At 38.4% G+C, this 24,014-nt stretch overlaps 2 protein-coding genes across 2 annotated transcripts in view; both read right to left on the reverse strand.

Moving 5' to 3' along the window:
- Positions 1 to 6,224, reverse strand: part of LOC125453253 (DNA-binding protein RFX8-like) — an 86,526-nt gene extending 80,302 nt beyond the window's left edge. Inside the window, exons 1-3 of the mRNA XM_059646965.1 lie at positions 6,079 to 6,224; positions 3,174 to 3,308; positions 634 to 757 (exon numbers count right to left, since the gene is read on the reverse strand). Of these exons, the coding sequence (XP_059502948.1) occupies positions 634 to 757; positions 3,174 to 3,308; positions 6,079 to 6,224 (405 nt within the window). The remainder of the gene's footprint in view (positions 1 to 633; positions 758 to 3,173; positions 3,309 to 6,078) is intronic.
- Positions 6,225 to 6,297: 73 nt separating this feature from the next.
- LOC125453254 (RPA-related protein RADX-like) overlaps positions 6,298 to 24,014 on the reverse strand; it is a 79,487-nt gene continuing 61,770 nt past the window's right edge. The window contains exons 11-14 of the mRNA XM_059646966.1: positions 23,452 to 23,609; positions 18,808 to 18,926; positions 16,747 to 17,022; positions 6,298 to 6,419 (exon numbers count right to left, since the gene is read on the reverse strand). Coding sequence (XP_059502949.1) covers positions 6,298 to 6,419; positions 16,747 to 17,022; positions 18,808 to 18,926; positions 23,452 to 23,609 — 675 coding nt within the window. The remainder of the gene's footprint in view (positions 6,420 to 16,746; positions 17,023 to 18,807; positions 18,927 to 23,451; positions 23,610 to 24,014) is intronic.

Below are 24,014 nucleotides of genomic sequence, written 5' to 3' on the forward strand. Positions count from 1 at the left end.
TATAAAGGTGAGTTTTGGGATTAATGGGATTACACTTTAACTGTGTGATTTAAAAACCTTTGAATTTGTGGTATAGGTAAAGAATTTCAATCATTCTAAGTTATCTTCATGTATTTTGTTAACAAATTTCTGTTTTATTGCTAGAGTAAAACGAACAGCATTGTGTGCTTAAACGTCAGTAAAAGACTACTTCATTAAAATCAAAACACAACAAAATATGATCTATCAAGCCAGGTTTCAGTCTGAGATCTGATGTGTCCAATTGTAAAATCAGCTTATATTATAACCGTATTAAGTATCAACTTTAAATTGTAGTTCATAACAAATAAAATGTTTATTTTGTGGTCTGGCCATTCTTTTATTTTTCTTCGAGGGTAATGTAATCAAGGATTAGAAAATTAGATTTGTTTAAAATAAATTAGTATACTTGGTGAGCCAAATGAGAAGCCATTCATCCCTGGACCTATGTTGATAGTAACATACCTAGATGTTAATTCCTTGTAAAGATGACGTCTGGTGTTTAAGGTGGGATTTAGAAATGGTCTAATTTTTCTGTACATACTTTCTTTCATTATAAACTGGTTATTACACAACTATCAAATGTCATCCCTTATCTAACAGTGTCGATCATACCTTCCCAAAAGTAGCTGCATTTATTGGAGTTAATCTATTGTGGTTACAATATTCCAGGTAAAACTGATAAATAAGACCACGAGGAATGCTCCAGCCTTCACAAACGTAAAAATGTTCAAGTAGCCTGAAGAAAAGTGAATATAAATAAATGTGATGTTTGGTATTCTGACTAAAAGATGAAAAATTAAAGCTGGTGTTCACATGTTATTTTTATATTAAAAATGCAGTGGCAACCCAATCATATACAACTTTTGATAATATCTTGGCTAAAATTCTGTGGTCAGAAACTACCGTCACAAACCAACAGTGTAAGTCATTCACAATAGTGTTAAACCAACTGTACAAAGTACCAAATGCAACATATTTGTAGGTGCCTCGCCTCAATATATTAATTTGAGCCTTATCCATTATAACAACAGTTGGAAAGGGTTTTCTCTCTTTGTCAAACAAAGTTTTTTTTAAAAAAAGTGAGGAAAGCAAGGGAAAAATAAATGTCAAAATGTCAAACCAAAAAAAGTGGATTTAATGTCATTTGCACATTGTTTTCATTTATTTCCAATTTAAAATATTCTATATTATGTACAAAGATCATCTTAGTAAAAGAAGCTTTAAGGCATCTTTAAGTGATATTGGTGCAATTGCGAGAGGAGCAGGGAAAGTAACAACCCTGCGAAGGCAGTAAGTATCATCTGAAGACAGCAGATAAGAAAATGACCTGTAGTAGATAGTCAAAGGCTACATTTGAATTAATTGGAGTTGATTGGAATTTTTCTTGTTCTACTGCAGTGAAAGAATTTACTTGTAAAATAGAATCTGGAAAGTGTTCAAAGTCTTGTCTACTTTCAAATGTGAACATAATATAGAAACAGATGATAAAGTTAATAAATTAGGAAAAATTAGTAAATAATGAACTCAGTAAAAAGAATAGCAGTTTGTGTGATAGTTCAAAGCTGCAGCATGTGAGAGTTCCTGGATAGCATTGTGATCCAGGGTAAACATGTTCGAAGTAAGTGCTTGAAGTTTGAGCAGCTTTGTCTTGGTTTGAGCTGGAGGTTCAATTACAGATAGCAGGAAGGTTACTCAGGCTTTTTGAACCAGGATGTAGTCACAACACTTAAAATAGGCTCTTCTGAGTCAAGGTCAAGGCCAATAGGGCACAACTGTGGGAGAGTCAGGGAAGGGGACCCAGCACAGGAGTGCGGGACTGTCAAATTCTGTGACTTTCCAATAGATTTGAGGTGTTCTTGATTTGTTAAGATCAGAGCAGGGTCTTCAAGATGAATGCGCAAACTGATGGCACTATGCTCTGGGAAGCCATTCACGTCAGGGAAGCAACAAGACATTGTAATGGAATTGTGTGTGTGTGTGTGTGTGTGTGTGTGTATAAGTCTGTACTTTAATATATGTTCTGTATATTATGGGCCAGTTTCAGAACTAGAAGGCATTGTTTCAAAATGTGAGGTTGCCCCAGCAAAGATGAGACTTTGAGTTGACTGACCCTGGAACTCTTTGCCTCTAAGGACAGTAGATGTTATAAGACAGAGATGAATTATTTCTGAAGAAGCTATATCAGACTCTAAAGTTAACTCTGGTTCTCTCTGCACAGATGCTGACAGATCTCAATGTCTTTCGTATTGGTTGTTTTTGTTTCAGATGTTCAGCTTTTATGAAGCTAGATTCTCATTGGGATTGGGATCCAGGGTTTAGGACAGATGGGAATTTGGATTTTGAAACACAAACAATACTTTTTTTTTGAATGGCAACACAAGGCTGAGGGGGCCCAGTGGTCGACTTCTGCTCCTGGTATGTTTTTGTATAGGAGTCAGACCCACTTGACTGTTGTTCTGAAGTCTACACTCTTGTAAAATCACTACTTCTCCATGGAACATTGTCAATTGAATAATACGGTTTTGGTTTCCCAAAAGCCGTATTAATACTGAGATTTTGTTACAGTAAAATCTGAAGTTTGAGTAGAGGTCTTCTTTCTATGCGTCTTTCATAGCAAAAACTTGAGCGATACGTTGTCGCCCAAAACTAAAACAGAATGCGCTAAACTAAATAATTATGTTTCTGCCTTACATCAATAGGAGACCGATTTCCTCCATGGAAAAGCACGGTTTTCATCGGGTAATATTGTAGCTCTCTCTCTCTCTCTCTCTCTCTCGGGTTTTCTAGTGTCTATTTGCCGGGCGTCCCTTAAAAAGTGTCAACGCTACAAGTGGTAGAATTTGTATCAATCAAGTCCATGGAGATGCTGATATACTATAAACACCAGCTTCCTCTGCAGATCAAAGTTGGTCTTAAAAAATGAACTATTTAAGCCACTTTAAAAGGCTATTGTTTTTAAATTAAAAAATACCATTGAATGGCTTTCGTATAAATCATAATAAAACTCATAGCTGAATAATTCACTTCAGTTTCAAACACATTTCGAACTTGGATCTCTCAAAAAGGATAAGCTTATATCCGTAACAAAATGTAAATAGTTCAGTTATTTTCGATCAATTGGTGGCCTAGTGTATCATGATTTAACTTCTCACCACTTGACAAGTTCAGGGTGACAGCCTTTGGCCGCTCCGGGTTGCTCCATGCTGCTTCGTCTCGGGGGCTGTACAAGCTCCTCTGCCCTCGGAGCTAAAGCTTGCGATTGGAATATTTGAGTGGAACGCGCTGCACTTCAAAAACAATTAGTAACAAAGTAGCGGAATAGAACTAGAGACCATTTCAGGAATAAACTACTGCAACTGTTCCATTTGGGGCTTCTTTAAATTCTGCTTAATATATAATGTCATTTTTCGATTCCATGTGAACCACAACATGGCATTTTGCTTGAATTATATCACTATAGTGCGTACCAGAAAGAAATGTGTCTGGTGGTCTCTCAATGGAAAACACTACATTAACAATGGTAAAAGCCCAAAATGAAATGAGCAACAAGTTTCCTACTTGTCTCCCTTCTTTCTTGAATAGTGTCTTCACATTTGCAATTTTAGATCCTCTCCACAATCTAGGGATTTTGGAAGATTGCAGTCAATGAATCCACCAACTCTGAAACCATTTCTTTTAATAACCTATGTTGTGGGCCATCACTTTAAGAGATCTTGTCAGCCTTTGCTTCCAATAGTTTTTCCTCATACTTCTTCAATGTTAGTGATTGTTTTAAGTTCCTTCCTACATTTACCTTCTGGATTTTCTACTCTTCTAATTGCAATGCTCATAGAATGTTGCCATAGAATGTTTTTATTTCAAATGTAGAGGTTTGAATTTATGTTGTAGAACATCAAATATAAAAATGAAAGGAAATGAGTGTTCAGAAGAACATGCCATCCTCATCTAGCTTGGCCACATGACTCCAGATGCTCAACAATGTCACAGACTCTGGAGATGCCTCCTGAAATGGGCAAGCAAGCCACTCAGTTGTACTAAACTTCTATAAAGTGTGGTAAGGAGGATGAAATCACATCCCAGGACTGACCAAAATACCAGAAACGTCTCCAAACAGTGCATCAGTGAGCCAGTGCAGAGCTCCAGTAAAGTAGAAACATACTCCAGCATGATCTGCAACCTCACGGCTTGGTATGTGTTCCACTTATCAAGTCAAGGCATCAACTATGGTTCAACAAAGTGTAGGAGTGCATGCCAGGTGTAGCACCAGGCATACAGGTGAATCAGGACTACTTGCATGTCAAACATTGTAAGCAACAAACAATAGACAGGTATAAGCATTTCCACAACCAGCAGATCAGATCTGCCAGAATCCTGCTGCATTTGGTGGTTAATAATTAGATAATTCACTGTAGAAACAGCCTCCACAATATCTTCATCAATGATGGAGGAGTCCAGCACAACAGTACAAAAGATAATGCCAAAGTATTCACAACAATCTTCAGTCAGAAGTACCCAGTGGATGATCCATCTCTGCTTCCTCCAGAGGTCCCACCTTCAGTCAATTCCACTCACAATGTATGATTTCAAGAAACAGCTGGACTAACTGGATACTGCAAAGGTTTTGGGTCCTGACAACATTCCAACAGTAGTTCTGAAGGCTATGTGTTCCAGAATTTGCTGTGTCCCTAGCCAGTCAATTCTAGTACAGCTACAACGTTGGAATCTATCTGACAATGCAGAAAATTGCCCAATTATGTCCTGCACATAAAAAGCAGGACACATCCAAACCTATCAATTATCGCCCCATCAGTCTACTTTTGATTGTCAGTGAAGTGATGAAATGGGTCATCAACATTAATATTAATGTAGAAACAATGCTGGAGAAACTCAATTCTGGGAAAACATTTCAGGTATGGTGTGTCTTTTCTTCAGAGCGGGTTTCTAACTCTTTTCCATTCAAGGTATCTCACTACCACCTCATCAAAAGCAATTGAGCCTAAAGAGTGACACATTTTCTGAAATAAATTTATCCGATTAGATTATTTATTAGCGAGGTACCCATAATTTGCAGTTTTGTAATCACATCACATGTATAATGTTTCACCTTTCTTCTTTTCAGCTGCTGTTTCGGTTATTGTGCTTCTAGCATTATTTTTGCTTCAGCTTACTGTATTTGCACTTATTTTCTTCTGTAACTGAAAGTGTATTTGTTTGCTGCCTTGAAAATTGTAATCTGACTGCAACATTTCAAAAACAGTTTAGAAATACAACAGCAAAACAGAAGTTTACTAAATCAATCAACACAAACTAAATTACTCCACTACCCTAGCCACAGGATGAATGAATGATTCCGTTTCATCGAAATTTGTTTTGTCAATTTTGCTTTCTTTCTGCCACCTCAGATGGGGAGACCAGGGTCCACCCTTGCGGACTGAGTGGAAATATTCTGTAAAGCAGATCTGTTATTTGGTCTCTCCAATATAGAGGTGCAGTACTGTGAGCCATGGATGCAGCAGACTAGATTGAAAGAAGTGCATGTAAATTGCTGCTTCACCTGAAAGGTGTGTTTAGGGCCGTGGACAATAAGGAGAGAGGAAATGAAGGGGCAATGCAGTGTTTTTAAACAGCACAGAAACAGACTCTTTAGCCCTTCATGTCTGCAATGCTCATCAAACATCCATATATTCTAATTCCATTTTCCAGACTATAAGTTTCAGATACCTGCTCTCTGGTTGAAATAAAAAAAAAAATCCACAAATATCCTCTAAAATTCCTGGTCCTTATTCTCATAAGATAAACCTTTACCTTCTGATTATTAACCTCTTTACTCTATGCAAAGGTATCGCTCTGTCTACCCTATCTATGCCACTCAGAACTTTGAATCAGATCCCTCTGTGTTCCAAGGAAAACCCCAGTCTATTTAGTTTCTCATCATAATTGATTTATTCCAGCTTAAGCAACATCCTGGTGAATTTCTTCTGCATGCCCTCAAGTGCAATCACATTCCTCCCATAGTGCAGGGACCCCAGAAATGCACAGAGCTGTAACCTAACTAACATTATATGCAATTCCACTGCAACTTCCTTACTGTGGTATTCAGCAACTTCTGTATTTAAGGCAAATATTTCGTATGCCTTAATGCCGTATCTAACCGTCCTGCCGCCTTCAAGGCTATAAACACTAAGGTTCCTCTGATCCTCCATATTTCCAAGGCTCCTACCATTTAAAGTGTACTCCCTTGCCTTGTTAGTCCTCCCAAAATGCACCACCTTAGCTTTAAGGATTAAGACAATTTCCCACTTTCAGCCGATCTATATTACCCTGTAGTTTAACACTTTCTTGCTTGCTACTTATCACACCATCAATTTTCATGGCATCTGCAAACTTACTGATCATATCTACATAATTAAAGTAAACAACAAACAGCAAGGGACCCAGCACTGAATGCTGTAGTATTCCAATACAGAAAGAGGGATGTTGCAAAGAAGATCGATCAATTTCAAAATAAAATCAACTTTTTATTTTGTCATGCCGACTACTTAATATCTTCCAGCACCATCTTTAGACATGCAGCTGCTTCTCATCACTTGAGAATTGTGTCAGCTTTCTTTCTGCACCTAGCACCACCTAGAGGTGTCATTCATTGGATAATATGTCCAGATGTAAACTGCATATTTCTTTATTGAACATGCAATCATTACAAAAACATGCATTGATATTCATTCAACCATGGAATTTTCAGAAATATTCAATCTATAAATATGGAAGTATTTCACAACTATAAAAAGCCAAAGAAGGTAATTTCAAAAAAGAGAGATGTAAAGACCGAAAAACAAAATTGCTGTGAAATATTTTTGCAATTTTGCCACGTCAAATTGCTTTTGTGTGGAAATATGCAACAGACAGCCACATGCCAATGTTATTTTGGGTGGGCAAATGAAAAATAATGTATATAAAAACATGACCTTTGTCATCTCATAGGAGTATGGGCATATATACACAACATATATAAGTAAAAATTATTTGCACCATGCTTTTTCCAAATAGTTTGATTATATTACTGTGTAAAGTACTGATGTGGGCATGTGCACAGTTTAACTTTTTAAAACACAAACAACAAATATTAAACTTTCACAATAAAGTTATTTTCATATTTATAACTTGGACAAGAAAATTGAGGAAATTATCTTTGATGCAAGATGGGCGGACGATGGCCGAGTGATATTATCGTGAGACTATTAATCCAGAGATCCGTGTAATGTTCTGGGGACTGGTGTTTGAATCCCGCCATGGCAGATGGTGGAATTTGAATTCAACAATAATCTGGAATTAAGAGTCCATTGATGACCATGAAGCCATTGCCGATTGTCAGGAAAAACCTATCTGGTTCACTGACATCCTTCAGGGGAGAAAATCTGCCATCCTTAACTGACCTAGCCTACATGTGACTCCAGACCCACAGCAATGTGACTGACTCCTAACTGCCCTCTGGGCAATTAGAGATGGATAATAAATGCTGGTCTAGCCAGCGATGCCCACATCCCATGAGTGAATTTATAAAAAGATTTACATTTAATTACTTTCCTTCAACTAAAAACTCACTTTGGACAGTCACCATCTTCAGGAGGTAGATGTTACAGAAGTGTCCTAAAATTCATTTATTGGAAATCACCAATTCACCACAGCTTAAACCTTAATAATTTGGGATGCCAAGTCAACAAAGTATCAACTTGCACATAAGCGAAAAGAATCAATGACACATCCCATGTGATTATTTTAGGTCAACCAGCAAGAACTATAAATACCCATATAAAATCAATTAAACAGTAAATCAAATAATTTTGTCAGGTTCTGATTTTTATAAGAGTACACAGACATTTTCCTGCAATGACAAGTACTGTAGAAAATGCAGCTTGTTGTTCAGAACATCAGCTCTTTTCATAAACTCTGCTTAAAATGACCTCTGTTTGATCATTCCCATGACAGTAAAGATCCAAAGCGCATCGAAGGTGTTTTCCATTTAGCTTGGATATTGTGCCTATGATTTGATCTGAGAGAGAAATCATTCATTATTTGATACACATTATACATCGATGATATAAATAACATTTACAAGATATGTTCAGCATTTGAAAACAGGACCATTTTAGTTACAAATCAGAAGTCAAATTTGCTAATATCACTACACTTTGTTAATCAAAAACTTTAAAACAATTATGGCACAAATGTCATTCTAGTCACTAACCATGCTTGTCAAATAGGGAAAATCCAGCCTTGTCCCATGTTTCAGATATTCATTTTTAGCCCTGTAGCATTTCTTATTATCATTGTGTTCACAGGATATGACTATTGTTGACTAGGTTAGCACTTATTGCACATTCTAAATTGCCAGGAGAGGGTGGTGGTGAGTTGCGTCCTTGAATTGCTGCAGTCCTTAGAATGTTGGGACATTCACAACGTTATTTGGAAAGGACTGATATGATTTTGACCTAGTGGCAGTAAAGGAACAGCAAAATCAGTCCAAATCAGGATAGTGTATGGTTTGCAGGAGGTGAAATTCCCAAGAAGCTGCTGCCCTTGTACTACTTGGTAATTAAGCAGTGGGTATGGAAGGTGTTGCATAAGGAGGCTTACTGCAGTGCATGTTATAGTTGGTACACAATGCTACCACTGTGTGTTAGTGCTACAGGGAATGAATGAGAATGCTAGTGGACTGTATGTGAATCCAGTGGAATGCTTTGTCCTGGATGATGTCAAGCTGAATATAAAACGGAGCTGCACCCACCCAGACAAGTGCAGGGTATTCCATCGCACTCTTGACTTTTGCCTTGTAGACAGTGGTCAGACATTAGGTAGACACAAGGGTGAGTTATTCAATTCCTAATCTTGACCTATTCTTCTTGTCATTATATTGATATAATTGTAAAGTTTAGTTTCTGGCAATTTGGATCACCCAATGCTGATGCTGATAGTGGGGAATTTAACAATGGTAATGCTATTGAATATCAAGGGGCAATAGTAAGAGATAGTAATTAGAGATGTTATGCCATAGTATGAATGGCCTCACACTTAAGTGGCATCTAAGGTTCTGGAGTAGATCTGTAGCTCGGGTTGTGGGTGTTGAGGTGGTTGGCTCGCTGAGCTGCTTTGTTGTTCCCCAGATGTTTTGTTACCATGCTTGGTAACATCCTAAGTGCAGCCTCTGATGAAGCATCGGTGTGTTTTCCCACCTGGTTTTTAAGCTCTGGGGCCCATTGCGACGGATTGCCTCACTTCTAGGTTTCCTATATAGCAGAATGTAGATGGGGTCACGTTCAATGTGCTGATGAGTAGCATGCTTCGTGGAATGCCATGCTTCCAGGAATTCTCGTGCTTGTTTCTGCCTTGCTTGTCCCAGGATCTTGGTGTTGTCCCAGTTGAAGTCATATTCTCCTTGTCCATGTGGATTGAGATGAGTCAGTATTGGTCATGTCTTTTTGTAGCTATTTGGTGTTCATGTACTGTTGTTGTTAGTTTCCTTCCTGTTTGTCCGATGTAGTGTTTCTCGCAATCTCTGCAGGGGATCCTGTAGATGACATCGGTCCTGTCCGTGGCAGGGACTGGGTCTTTAGTTCGGGTGAAAACTTGTTGCAGGGTTGATGTGGGCTTGGGCTTGTGTGCCACTGATGCCCAGCTGTCGTAGAAGTCTTGTGGTGAGTTCTGACATGTTCCTGATGTAGGGTGGTGTGATGAGTGTGTCAGGGCGTGTAGAATCTTTCTGATGCTGTTCCTGTAGGCATCTCCTGACCCAGTTCTTTGGACATCCATTATCCTCGAACACTTGGAAGAGCTATTCCTCCTCCTCTTGGCGTAGTTCTGTGTTGCTGCAGTGTGTTGTTGCCCTTTTAAATAGTGTTTGCACACAGCTTCATTTGTGTGTGTGGGGATAGTTACTATTGAAGTTCAATACCTGGTCTGTGTGTGTGGCTTTTCAGTGCAGTTTTGTTTGCAGTTCCCCATTTGTCTTGCACTCCACCAATGACGTCCAGAAATGGGAGTTGTTTGTTCTTCTCCTCCTCTCTGGTGAATTTTATTCCAGTGTGGGTGTTGTTTATGATTTTGTGTCTCTCTTCTAATTTGGTCTGTTTAATGATGACAAAGGTGTCGTCTACATAGCGTATCCACAGTTTTGGTTGGATTTGCGGAAGGGCAGTCCTTTCCAGTCTTTGCATCACCGTTTCTGCTATGAGTCCAAAGATAGGAAATCCCATAGGTATCCCATCGATTTTCTTGTATGTTTGGCCGTTGAAGGTAACGTGGGTGGTCAGGCATAGGTCCAGTAGTTTAAGCATTGTGTCCTTGGAGATGATTTCACTGGGGTCGTGTTCTTGTTCAAGTAGTGTTGTCATTGCTTCCCTTGCTAGTGGTCTGTCTATTGATGAGAATTGGACATCAAACGATATCATGGTGTCTTTGTCCTCTATCTTTATGTCTCTGATGGAGTTGAGGAATTCTTGGGCCGAGTAGATGGAGTGGGGTGATTTGTTGACTAGGTGCTCGAGTCTTCTTTGTAGTTCTCTGGCTAAACTGTGCCATGGAGTGCCTGGTAAGGAGGCTATAGGTCTGAGGGGGAGTTCCAGCTTGTGCACTGTAGGGAGGCCGTAGAATCGGGGTGTGTTGGTTCCTTCAGGTTTCATTTCATTCACTTAAGTGGCATGTAAAATTCATTAGCAAATCTGACCGTATAGTGGAGTGATGATCATTAGTGAAGCAGCTAATAATGGTAGGGTCTAGAATAGATTACAATAGTTTGGTGATTGTTTTTGATGTGCAGATGTGATGGGCCAAAGAGCCTTTTTCTGTAAAGTTGATTGTTATGATACTACTCTTAAGAACTTCTGCAGTGCAATCCTGAGCTGAGATGATTGGCCATGAACAATAACAACCATCTTAGACGGTGACTGGTATGACTCTAATTACCAGTTTTCCTAATTTCCATGATTCAGGAATTTTTTGGGTACTCTGATGCCATATTTGGTTGAATGCTGCCTTGATGTCAAGGGCAGTCACTCTCACCTCATTTCTGTAGTCTACAGCTTTGGTCCAAATGTGATCAAAAGTGCAGTAAGGTCAGGAGCCAAGTGCCCATGGCAGAACCAAAACTCAGTGTCAGTGAACAGGTTATTCTTAAACTGGTGTCACTTATTAGAACTGTCAAGGAACCTTCCATAATTTTTCTGATGATTGAGAATAGATTGATAAGATGGTAAATGGTTGGATTAGATTTGTCCCACAGTCGTGCACAGGATGCAACCAGATAACTTTCCACTTTGTTTGGTAAATGCTGAGGTGGAAGTTGGGGGTTGGGGCGGTAGTGCTATTTGGGAGAACAATGGGGTTGTAGTATTGTTGCTGGACTAATAACCTAGAGACCCAGGGTTCTTGACATCCAGGTTTGAATCTTACCATGGCAGATAGTGGAATGTGAATTAACTAACAATCTGGAAATAAAAATTTAATGATGAAATGAAATATTGATTTAGGGAAGGAAACTGCAAACCTAGTTTGGTCTATTTGTGACTCCAGGCCCACAACAATGTCATTGACTCTTAAGTGCCCTCTGAAGTGGCCTGCCTAAACATTCACTTGAAAGTTTCAGAAAGGAATGAAATCAAAATGTACCATCTAGCATTGACTAAGGCACCAGACAATATAAAATGCAGGCCTGTCAACCCTGTAAAATTTTCCTTACTAACATCTGGGGACTAGTGTTAAAATTGGGACAGCTGTCTCACACACAAGTCAAGAACAGCCTGACTGTCATATTCACAGAACCACATTCTTACATATAATGTTCCAACAAAACCATCACCATCCCTAGGTTGTCTCAACATGAGTACAGACCCAGTTGGAGGTGGCACAGCAATGGTGTACAGGTATGAGGAACTTGCCTATAAGTTACTGACATTGAGACTTCATGGGCTCCAGGATCAAGTACCAGGGCATACGTAGTCAGGAAGCCTCTTACTGATTACTGCATAATGTTCCCCTTTGATAAATCCCTTTCATGTTGAACATCAATTCAAGGAAGCACTGAGGGTGGTAAGGGCACAAAATGTACTCTGGATGAGGACTTCAAAGTCTATCACCAAGAGTGGCTCAGCACCAGTACAAACGAGTTGACCCACTCGTAAAGGACATTGCTGCCAGACTAGGTCTGCAGCAGATGGTGAGGGAACTAATAGGAAAAGTATATTTGACTTCATCCTCACCAATATGCCTGCATCTGTCCAGGACAGTATCGTTAAGAGTGAACACAACACAGACCTTGCGGAGACAAAGTCTAGTCTTCACACTGAGAATCCCTTCATCATGCGTGATTTTATCACAGTGCTAAATGGGATAAACTCAGAATCAATCCAGCAACTCAAAACTGGACATATATGCGGTGCTGTGATCTATCAGCAGCAGCAACACTGTACTTGAACACCAATGTGCAACCTCATGGCCCAACTCACTCCTTACTGTACCATTACCATCAAATAAGGAATCAAACCTACTTCAGTCAATAGCACACAGTGTATGCCAGGAACAACGCTAGGAATATCTAAATTTGGTGAAGTTACAACATAGTACTACTTGCATGCCATCAGCAGAAGCAGGAAGTGAAAAACAGAACTAAATAATTTCACAGCCAACAGATCAGATCTAGATTTGACGGTCCTGCCACTTCCAGTAAGAATGGTGATGGACAAATAAACAACGCCAGAGGAAGTCTCATTAAAACGAAGAACAGACCCAAGGGTCTGAATGGCCTATTCCTGTTCCTATGTTCTTATAAGGAGGCTTCACGAATATTCCAATTGTCAATAATAGGGGAGACTATCAGTGCAATGAAGTAAAGCTGAAACATTTGCAACAAACTTCAACCAGAAGTATCAAATGGAACTGTCCTGGTCTCCTCAATAGTTGCCCAGCATCAGAAATGCCAGTCTTTAGCCAGTTCATTCTACATGATATCATGTGGGGCTAGTTCTGAAGAACAAGTCTCTTGTACAAAGCTTTGCAGTATCTAATATTTTCAACCATTTTTTGATATCAAGTACAGTGAATCAAATTAATTGTATCTGTGCTGCCTGAGGCCTTACTACAGCACTGGGACAGATTTACACACTCAGTACTTCTGGATAAAGATGGTTGCAAATGCTTCAGCCGTGACTATAGTGCTGAGGTACCAGTTTCCCTCATCACTGGGATGGTAATTCTAGAGATTCCACTTTCTATTAATCGTTCAATTGTCCACTTACAGGGTAGTCCACATGCGTTCCTTGGAGATGTACATGACAAAGTGACTGGACAGGGTGGACACTGTAAAGGGCTACCTCTTGAGAGCTACTGAAGGCATTTAAAATTGCTGGATCTTCCATTTAAGACAGAGATAAGATGGGTTAAGTGGAGTAGGTATCATTTGGAGAACTATTGGGAAGAGTGATTATAGCATCGTAACATTTAGTTAACCATGGAAAAGGACAAGGGGCAACCTAAAGTAAGATATGTAATTGAAAGCAGGTTTTCCTCCATGGGGTGAGAATAGGCCTATCTCAGGTAATTTCAAAATCAAAGTTTGGCCTGCAAACTGTCGTGGAGTAATGAGCTGACTTTAAAAAGGGAGAGATGATTCATATACAATGCTGGTACATTCCCATGAGTAGAAAAAGGTAGACCAACCAAAGCTGACACTCTTTATTTCTTGTTATAAGAGTACGATAAAACAATAAAATGGGGCTTTATGACAAAAGTAAAGGAAATCAGACAAGTGAGATTTAGGCTGAAAGTAAATAATCCAGAAGTGAACTGAGAAAGGAAATCAGAGAGAGCGATAACAAAAGGCCAGCTTGCACAAAAGGGGATCCAAGCTTTCTGCAAGTATGTAAATAGTAAAAACGTAGCAAGGAGGAAGAATGGGCTTGATTAGAAATTAAAAAGCATCCACTTGTAGAGGTTGAGAATACTACTGGGGTACTAATTGAGTACTTCTTCTACATTTAATTCAAAGTCACAGTGAAAGAGTGGTTAAGTTGAGGCTATAATTTGGTAATAAAGCATCAGAAAACCTGGCAGCTCTTAAGATTGATAATGTCATGAAGACTTAATGAAATGTATCCAAAGATTCTAAGATAAGTAAGGGAGGGAACAGCAGAGGCTTGACTAGAAATTTCCAAGCTGCATTAAATACAAGGATAGTGCCTGAGGACAAGAGAACTGTAAATTCACATTTGCATTTAAACAAGGCTAGAAGGATAAACACAGCAAACACAAGCCATACAGTTTGACTACTGGCTGTGACAAAGCTTCAGAGATGATCTACTGCGTCTAAATTAGCAGCCACTTAGACAAATTCAGATTACAGTAATTACTGAAAGCCAACATAAATTGGATAAAGGCATATCATGTTTAACTAATGGCTTTTTTTAAAAAATGAGGTAACGAGATGATTGAGGAGGGTAATACTATTGATACGGTGCATATAAATTTCCAAAAGACATTTGATAAAATTCCACATTATAAACTTGCCAGCAAAGTTGAAACCAACAGAATAAATCCATATTTGTAGCATGGAAACAAAGTTGGCTGAGCGACAGGAATACAGGCTAATGGATGAATGATTATTTTCATGATTGTATGAGACTATTCAGTGGATCCTCCAGGCGTCGGTTAGTGTTCCACTGCTTTTCTTCATTATACAACATGAATGGGTACAATTTTAAAATGTGTAAATACTTCAAAATATGCTAGTATCATGAACTGTGAAATAGATAATGATAAACTCCACATGAGTACAGGCAGCCTGAAGGAATGGGCAGAATTGTGGTGGATAAATTGTAATGAATAGAAGTTTGACATGTTAAGACCATAAAGATGTAGGAACAGAAGTACACATTCAGAACATTGAGTCTGTTCCACTATTCAAAGAGATTATGGCTGATCTGATAATTCTTAACTCCGCTTTCCTGCCTATTATCCATAACTTCTAATTCCCTTACTGGCAACCCAGTAATTAACAACCCAGCCTCAACAGCCCTCTGCAGTAAAGAATTCCACACATTCACTATCCTCAGAGAAGAAATTCCTCCTCGTCTTTGTCTTAAATGTATGACCACTTCTTCTGAGATAATGCTCTTGGGTGGTAGACTCTCCCTCAAAGGGAAACAACCTTTCCATACCCACCCTGTCAAATCCCTTAATATATTTTGTTGCGAAGAAATGGAGACAAAATCGAATATAAAGGGTACAGTTCTAAAAGTAATGCACGAACAGAGAGACTTGGGGTATATGTGTAAAAATGACCGAAGGTGGCATGGCCGGTTGGGTAACTGATTACAAGGCAAATGGACTTTGGGCTTTATAAACAGAGGCATACAGTTTTGAAGTTATAATATAAAGCTTTGATTTCGCTTCAAATGGAGTATTGTGCCCAATTCCCAGCACCAAACTTAATAAAAGTATGCGAAACTTTACAGAAGGTGCAGAAAACACTTAGTGGGATCATTCCAATGATGAAATACTTAGAGACACATGGAAGTATTTGTGAAGAACTCCAGCTTCTCTAACAAAAGGTCGAGGCCAAATTTGATCGAAACTTTCAAAACTCATGATGGGGCCTAGACAGGGTGGTCAGGAATTGTTGCCACAGAGTCATGCAACCATACAGCAAGGAAACAGAGCATTCAGTCCATCTACTCCACGCCAACCATGTTCCCAAACTAAACTTGTCCTACTTGCCTACTTTTGGCCCATATACCTCCAAACCTTTCCTATTCATATACTTATCCAAATATATTTTAAATGTTGTAACTGTACCTGCATCTATCACTTCTTCTGCCAGATCATTCCACCTAAGAACCAACCTCTTAAAAAAAATTTGCCCCCATGCCCTTTTAAAACTTCCTCCTCTCACTTTAAAAAAATGCCCCCTAGTTTGGGGGTCCCCCATTCTACAGGAAAGACCCTTGCTAGTCACTTTTTCTATGCCCCTCATGATTTTGTACATCTCTATAAGGTCATCCCTCAATCTCCCACACTCCAGTGAAAAAAGACCCAGCCTATCCTTATAACAAACCTTCCATTCCCAGCAACATCCTGGTAAATTTTCTGTCTTTAATTTCCAACATTGCTTCCCTTCCTTCTTAGGTTATGGCAAGGTTCCAAACCCTGCTAATTGACAGTAGAGACTGTATGAGAAATTAATTCCATATTGAAATGAAATCTTTAAAAGATTAGTACTGACATGTTTTTCTAGAAGCTGTTATATGTTTTACAAACATGGCATAATTGCTTTTTATGAATACAAATTTACCAATATGCATTCATCTCTTGAATGTTAAACAGGTGAGGTGATGATTATAAACAAGTAGGAACATCAACTCATCACCTTTGACAAAGTGAGTTGTGAAACAAAAGTCTGTTTCATTGCTTCCAACTGTGAGGTGTTTATATTCATCTTAATTTGAGAAAAAAAAGTCTTATTACCATTTATATTTGAAGCTTCAGAAGTACAACCACCAGACAGGATGGAAATAAAAGTGGTGTCATTTGCATCAGTAATGAAGATCTTGTCAGTTGTCAGCGGGAGAAATACAACATCCATAGCAATTTCCTGATTTAGATCTGTCAAAGGTGACATAGCAGTGTTGAAAAAAATTCAGGTACATATAGTTTTTCCTGATCAAAGCCATAAATACATACCAACAATCGTCAATGCATAGTAACCATTACTCCAAGCAGTGGCAAAATCTCTAGAGGAATCAAATAATAATGAAGAACATCTTGATGATTGGAGGTTATGCTGGTTCATTATTGCTTCCTTTTTTGCATATTCAAATTTTTGTGGACAACTTTCAGGAAGGAGACGTCCAAATGACAAGAACTCTTTCACTCGACTTTTAATCTCTGACCACTTTGAACTTTCCCATGACCAATTTAACAATTTCAATGTTGGAACTTCATCCATTTCAGAGATATCTAAAAGAGAAGGTTAAAATATTCTTTATTGAAAGGAACTAAATTCAAGCATACTACAGCATTTAATCTAGCACAGTAGCATTAAATTCTGTCTAGAAACATCTTGTGTAACATTCATTGACTAAACCAAAGATAATTTTGTACAATTACCTGAATGGGAATTTAACCTCAAAGTCTTGTGACCGATGAACAATTACATTTTGGAAAGTGCTGTTTTTTGGTGCTTTTCATGTTTATTTACACGATGTAGGCAATAATAGCAAAGTCACATTCGTCATTCATAATTAGATTTCATAAAAAAAGTAGTAAATATTGGGAGGACCTTGTTTGCTAATCGTTAAACCTAGCAACTGATTCCAACCCTTTCCTTGGCAACAGTCTGAGATAAAGTCTTCGTGTTACCAGTCTTGGTGTCACATCTGGTTCCAAGATGAGCTTACTACTTAATTGTTGTGTCATAATGAAGAGCATCTATTGCCACCTTTGTATCATCCATACATTTCACCCATTTATCAGCTTATCTTCTGCTGAAACCTTCATTCACGCTGTCAGCATCTCTAGACTCAATCATTTCAATTCACTATGGACTGGTCTCCCACATTCCACCCTCCATAAATCTGAAGTCATCCAAAACTACTGTTTGTATCTTAATTCACACCTAGCCCAGTTCCTTTGCTATCTTTGTCTTCGCTGACATATATGGATCATGGTCAAGCAACGTCTTATTTTTAAAACTCTCATCCTTTCTTTCAAATCTCCTTCAGCCCCACAGCCCTCCAAGATATCTGCACTCCTCTGTTTCTGGCTCCACATGCATCACAAATTTTCAAATATTTCAACATTTGTGCCCATATCTCAGTGCCAACGACACAGTTTCAAAAATACCCTCCTTGTAACTCTCTGCATCTCTAACTAATTTTACTCTTTTAAGACACTGCTTTAAATCAATTTCTTTGATCAAGATTTTGGACATTTTGGTTTACTTTGCTCAATGTCTTACTTTGTTTCATAATGTTCTTGCAAATACCTTGAGATGCAGCATAAAGTTTTCAGTTATAAAGTATCTTTCAAAGTATTTTTGGTGAGATAGAATAAAGTAGGTTTTAGGCCATTTCAGAGGAGATCGCAAACTAATTGCACAACATCGATGAAACATCCTCTCTTACACACACTGGCAAACCAGTTGGTGCAATAAAATTCTGTCAGCTTTCATGGTAACTGTTCACAACAATCTGGAATCAAAACATGGACCCTCAGTGACAGTGAGATTAAAACTGGTGATGCACAAGAAGCCACAATTAGAAGAGTGCAGATATACTAAAATGGTTACAGCTATACAAAATCCTGGTCAGACCCCATTTGAAATACTGAGAATAGATCTGGGCACTGCATCTTAGGAAAGATATTGACAGGAGGAGGGAGGGAGGCCAGCGCAGCTTTGCAAAAATGATACCTGGACTTCACTTAATAAAAAGTTCAAAACCTTTAAAGTGAAAAATTTATGGCTGATATAATCACGAGAATCTGTAACAGCTGATGAAACTAACAAGGCCTGATAATAGCATTGCTTCTGATGTATAAGTGGCAAATATGCAACTTACCTGGAACACAAATATTCAAGTCTTGTCTGAAGAATTCAATACTGGTTCAATTCATTCTTTTTGAGTTTATTACTGAATAAATTACTTAAAGTAGGATAATTTTGATAAAGTGAGAAAACAAATGTATCCTTAAGGAACTACTCTGAATGACGTAAGCCTAAGGGAAGTCCACATTTAAACAAACCTTCATCAGCAGTGAAATATTCATCTTCTGTTTCTTCACTATTGGACAATGAATTTGGATCAAGATCAGGAGCTGAATTTTTCATGGTGGATGCCTGAATAGCTTCATATTTTGTCGATCTACAATCAGTAATACATCCCAGTTACTTTCTTTACGCCAGATTTATGTAGATTATTGAGATACTAAAATAGATGTTTTGTAAATTTTAGATCAAATGCTTACATAATGCAAAAGTTATTATTGGCCTTAAGACTAGGGAACTTACAACAGATCACTGACAAATTGAAGATCCTCTTGGTCTACATTGCACCCTTGTTGTTTGGACAGAACTTTACACTCCCCTGCCAGTGGTTTTACAGGTGGTTGGGGTTGGGGTACATGAATTTCCAATAAGGTCCCGCTTGAATGATCTACTTTATTGTGAGAGAAGAGTCAGCAGTTTTATTGTCCTGCTGCATGCATGTGTTAAGCCTGCCGATCACACTAGTCACCATTCTTAAACATGGAAATGTGTAAATGTTGAAGTCCACTCTGATGTCTTGTATTCTAATTCTAAGCGCTTAACACAAAGACATTCATCTGGAGTTTAGAAGAAATGATAGGTGATTTCAAGAATCCTATAAGATTCTTAATGGTTGTGATAGGCTAATTGCTGAGAGGATATTTCCCCTCATGGGATAATCTAGGACTAGGCAGCATAGTCTCAGAATAAAGGAGTGCCAATTTTAGACTGAGATGGCATGGTATTTCCTCTCTTGGAGGGTTGCGAGTTTTTTGAGCTCCTTGCTACTGAGAGCTATGGGGCAGAGTCCTTGAGTATTTTTAAGGCTGAGTTAAACAGATAGATTCTTGATCAGTAGGGAAATCAATGGTTATGGGGAACCAGCAGGAAAGTGGATGTGAGGAGTGCAGGATCAGCCATGATCATATGGAATGGTGGAGCAAGCTCCAGGGGGCTGAGGGGCCTACTCCTGTTCCTATTTCTTATGGTCCTAAATCCAATCACCTGACTCCCATATAGATAGAGAAAGCAGATTGTGATCAGGAATGAAACCACTATCAATTTTGGCTCTTTAATTCAGGATTACTGATGCCAAAATTAATATCTGCCACTATTATGCATGAAATTAGCTCAACCAGTTTGAGCATGATTAGGGGATTGAATTAGTAAATTATCCACTCTACCAGCTGGGCTAGCTGCTAATGTATCTTCAAGCAGCTATCTCATCCAAGGACAATTCATGGTTGACATTATGGTCAAAATTTGATCCAGCAGATAAAGGTGAATATTGTCTCAGCGAACAATTGAAGAACAAATTGATTAAGCAACAATTACTTTCTAACAGCTTTACGCTGGGGAGCTGGGTAGAGTACTTATAGATTGGGAGGCAGGAAGTTAGAATTTGGCATTTACAAAATGTTGAGGGGGTAAGAGGAGGAAAGCATTGCATGGTTCTTTTAAAAGATGGTGTGCTTATTCTGTACTTAGTGATTTAAAATGCATGTCTCTGGGCAGCAGTTTGCAAGTACACAAACAGCAACCGAATTAAAACATTTGTATCAAAAGGCCATATGGTTAGCAGGCCAAGCAGCAGTTTTTAACCTATAAAACGGGCTTTTAAATTTAGCCAATCAATTTGAACCAAACACTTAGATACCAAAATACAATTACATTTAAATCTGATGGTTTTGACAACATAGGACCAATCCTATTGCAAGAAATATTGATATGTCATCAAGGGTATAAAAGAAGGGAGCAGATGGACAAAGCCACAGAGCTAGCTGCCACCTGCCAGAGCTAATGGCCCTCAGTTCTCAAACAGAATCACTGGGTCTCATAGCCTCCTTTATGTCTTACAGAAAGCACCATCTAAATAATAACAGTACCAATGGCACAGCTCGTTAATACAGCTGACAGAAGAATCAGTGGAGAAGTTATTCCTGACAGCAGAATCAACAGCACAGGCAGAGAACATTCTGGAAGACGTAACCCAGCTGTAATTGCAAGAGACTAAATTTTTTTTAATATATATGTGAGACTTGTATTTATTAGAACAGCATACCATTAGGAACTTGCTGCATTCATGAATGGTTAATGGTTAATGGTTAGAAGGGATTTATTCTGTTTGTTAATAGTTGAGTTAATTGATTCACTGTTAAGAGTTAGATAAATAAATTGTTACTTATTGATTTTAAAGTGAGTATTGGGTTTTCTTTTTAATTTAACCAACAGAACCAAGAAAAGCAGGTTACACCATTTTTCACACCTCTTTTACAGACTACGAGGTGAGGTTCTCCTCTTTGGTTATTTCGGCCCTACTTCTCGGGGCGGTGGGGGTGGTGGGGGGGGGGTGGGGAAACGAGATCAACATCTCCTTTATAACATTTATCAGAACTGTTTTCTATATCTTTAAGCACATGAAAATATGTCAGCCAGCTGTACAGTTCTCGGCTCACTTACGTGAAAACCTGACATTTCTGAAGTATTGTTAACAACAGCTGTCACTACAATTTCATTAAAATACAATGTAGCCATCACAGCCTGACAGATTAAGTGACGGCTTAATTTCTATTTCATTCCACTTTTTTGTCACATGCATTATTCCTTTTCACTACTTCAAATTTTACTTTTGCTTAGCAATCATGGAATTATTAAAATCTGCATCATAGAAGGATGATTCCCATTGTATCTCAGCTGGTCAAACAACAGCTATACTTTCAAAGCATACATTCTAGCTCTTGGTCTATTGCTTTGTAGGTTTAAATGTAAGGTGCATATCCAAGTAATTTTAAAATGTAATGATGGTTTCTGCCTCTACGGCCTTTCAGGCATTGAGTTCTACACCACAATACCCTCCAAAACCTCCCAATTATTTTAAAATCTATGATACTCAGTCTGATTACTGATCTCATTGCTAAAAGAAAGGTCCCTCATAATTTTATGCACCTTAATTTAATCTTTCCTTTGTCTTCTTTGTTCCAACGAAAACCACCTCTGTCTGTCTAAAAAGTGTCCTTATATCAAATACTTTTCAGTCTTGGCAACATCCTTGTGAAGCTTCTCTGCATTCTCTACTACACAATCCTATTCGTACTATCATGTGGTGGTAGGAACAGTACACATGCCTTATAAGTGGTCTAATATTTTGTACAGTTTTAGCATCCTCCCTTCTCTTAAACACAACACATGGGTTATTAATACAATCTATTCAGTATGCATTCTTAACTGCTTTATCTATCTGCTCTCTACCCCTCAGAGTTCTTTGAATGTGCATCCCAAGGTCCCTACCATTCTCAGAATCTTAGCATTTCTAGCCTGTTTGCTAAAATGCCCATACTTCTCTGGATTGAATTCTATTTGAAAATTTTTGCCAATCTGGCCAGTCCACTGGTGATTTCCACATAATTACTCGCTTCCATGTGTCCAACTTTTACTTGTCAAATTTCAACCTTGACCCCTTCATTTACATCTAAATTATTAACACCTAATACAAAAAGCAAAGAACCAAGTACTGACCCCATGTTTGTGGAACATTTACAGGCGCCAAAATACCCATTAATGATTGCAACTTCCTCCATACCACTGAGCAAGTTTTGTAAACAACTTGTCAATCCCAAAAGCTTTTACTTTTCTGACCCAATTGCCATGTCAAATCCTGTTAAAAGCCTTGCTAAAATCCATGTAAAGTACACTGACTGCATTATCTTTGTTGATCTTTCTTATTACACTATCAAAAAAATGTATTCAGGTTATTCAGACACAACCCTCCTTCCACAAATCTATGCTGACAGTCCTTGATTAATCTGTATTATTTACTATTTAGAAATATACTGTTCCTTGAAATTTTCTCAATTATTTGTGCATCACTGAGGTTAAGCTGACTGGCCTGCAATTGCTCAGTCCATTGCTTTCACCCTTTTTAAAGCGTGGTACGTTAGAATTCTTCCAGCACTTGTAGCCAAAAAGATTTCAAAATGATGGTCAGAGTCTCTGTTCGTTCCTCCATTGTACAAGAGCCTGGGATACATGTCCTCTGGGTCTGGCAACATATCTACTTTCAAAAATGTTAAACTTCTGAAAATTATAACTCTCACTATGTTTATACCATCAATTATTCACCAACTACAATGCCTACACTATCCTCCTTTTTTGTGCAGAGACACAAAATATTCATGATGAACAATACAAATACTCTCCACCTCCACAACCACAAAAAACTTTTTAGGATCTACTAATGATTCAAACATAGGCAAATCGCTGTAGTAAGCCACGATTGTGTCCAGAAGCTCTTTTTTAAAAAAAAAGCCCAACCAATACTTCTACAAAAGAAAGTGCTTTTGTCATCAAGTTCACTCGGGCCTCAGTCTCACATTTCATAAATCAAAGCTCCTCGTCATATACCAAGAAATGCCACCAAAAAAAGAAGCATTTAAAATAGTCATTGATAAAACACAAAGGACCCAACAACTTAATAGAAAACTCTAAAGGAAAATTCAATGGTATTGACTTGAATGTGCAATCTTCATCAGACCATTAAAAAGAGCCCAAGTAATTCCTGTGTAAAAGTGTCTGAAAGCTAGCACGTTTATTTTCAACACTGACTGCAGGAAATAAAAATAAGTTACTTCAGATTGTAATGATACCTTGCAAGGAGCGTATCCTCTTCTTTAGACTCCAAACTTTCAATGGTCTTACTGATGTTATGTAAATAATCATCTGTTGATGACTGGTCATTAACCATCTTGGTTTTATATTCATTAGATGTGCAATTGTTTAGCTCAGTTCTTCCAGATTGTAAAAGCTATGTGGAATTCATAAATTTCAAGAGTCAAAGCAAAGCAGATTATCAATGGAATTCAAATAAACAATTAGATTGACATATTGGTCAATATTTAATGGGGGTGACAGAGTCTCAGAAGGCCAATTGAACAAGCAGCAGTGGATCTTCTGAAAGGGTAAAAGGACTCTGGGATGGAAATTCTAACTGTAAAGACCTACTAGTCACTCAAAGGCTGGCAACCATTAATTACTCTGCAATAGCATCAGGCAAACATGGTAGCTGCTGGCACCACTTTGACCCGAGGCCCAGCATCAACACAGGATTGAGGTCACAATTGAGTGATAGCAGGATGGGGGCCACATTGGAGATGGTCAGCAGCGATGACAAGGGAATATTTTGAAATGCTGCTGGCCCAACTTCTTCATG

The sequence above is a fragment of the Stegostoma tigrinum genome, chromosome 6 (assembly GCF_030684315.1).
Source record: "Stegostoma tigrinum isolate sSteTig4 chromosome 6, sSteTig4.hap1, whole genome shotgun sequence".
Taxonomy (NCBI): domain Eukaryota; kingdom Metazoa; phylum Chordata; class Chondrichthyes; order Orectolobiformes; family Stegostomatidae; genus Stegostoma; species Stegostoma tigrinum.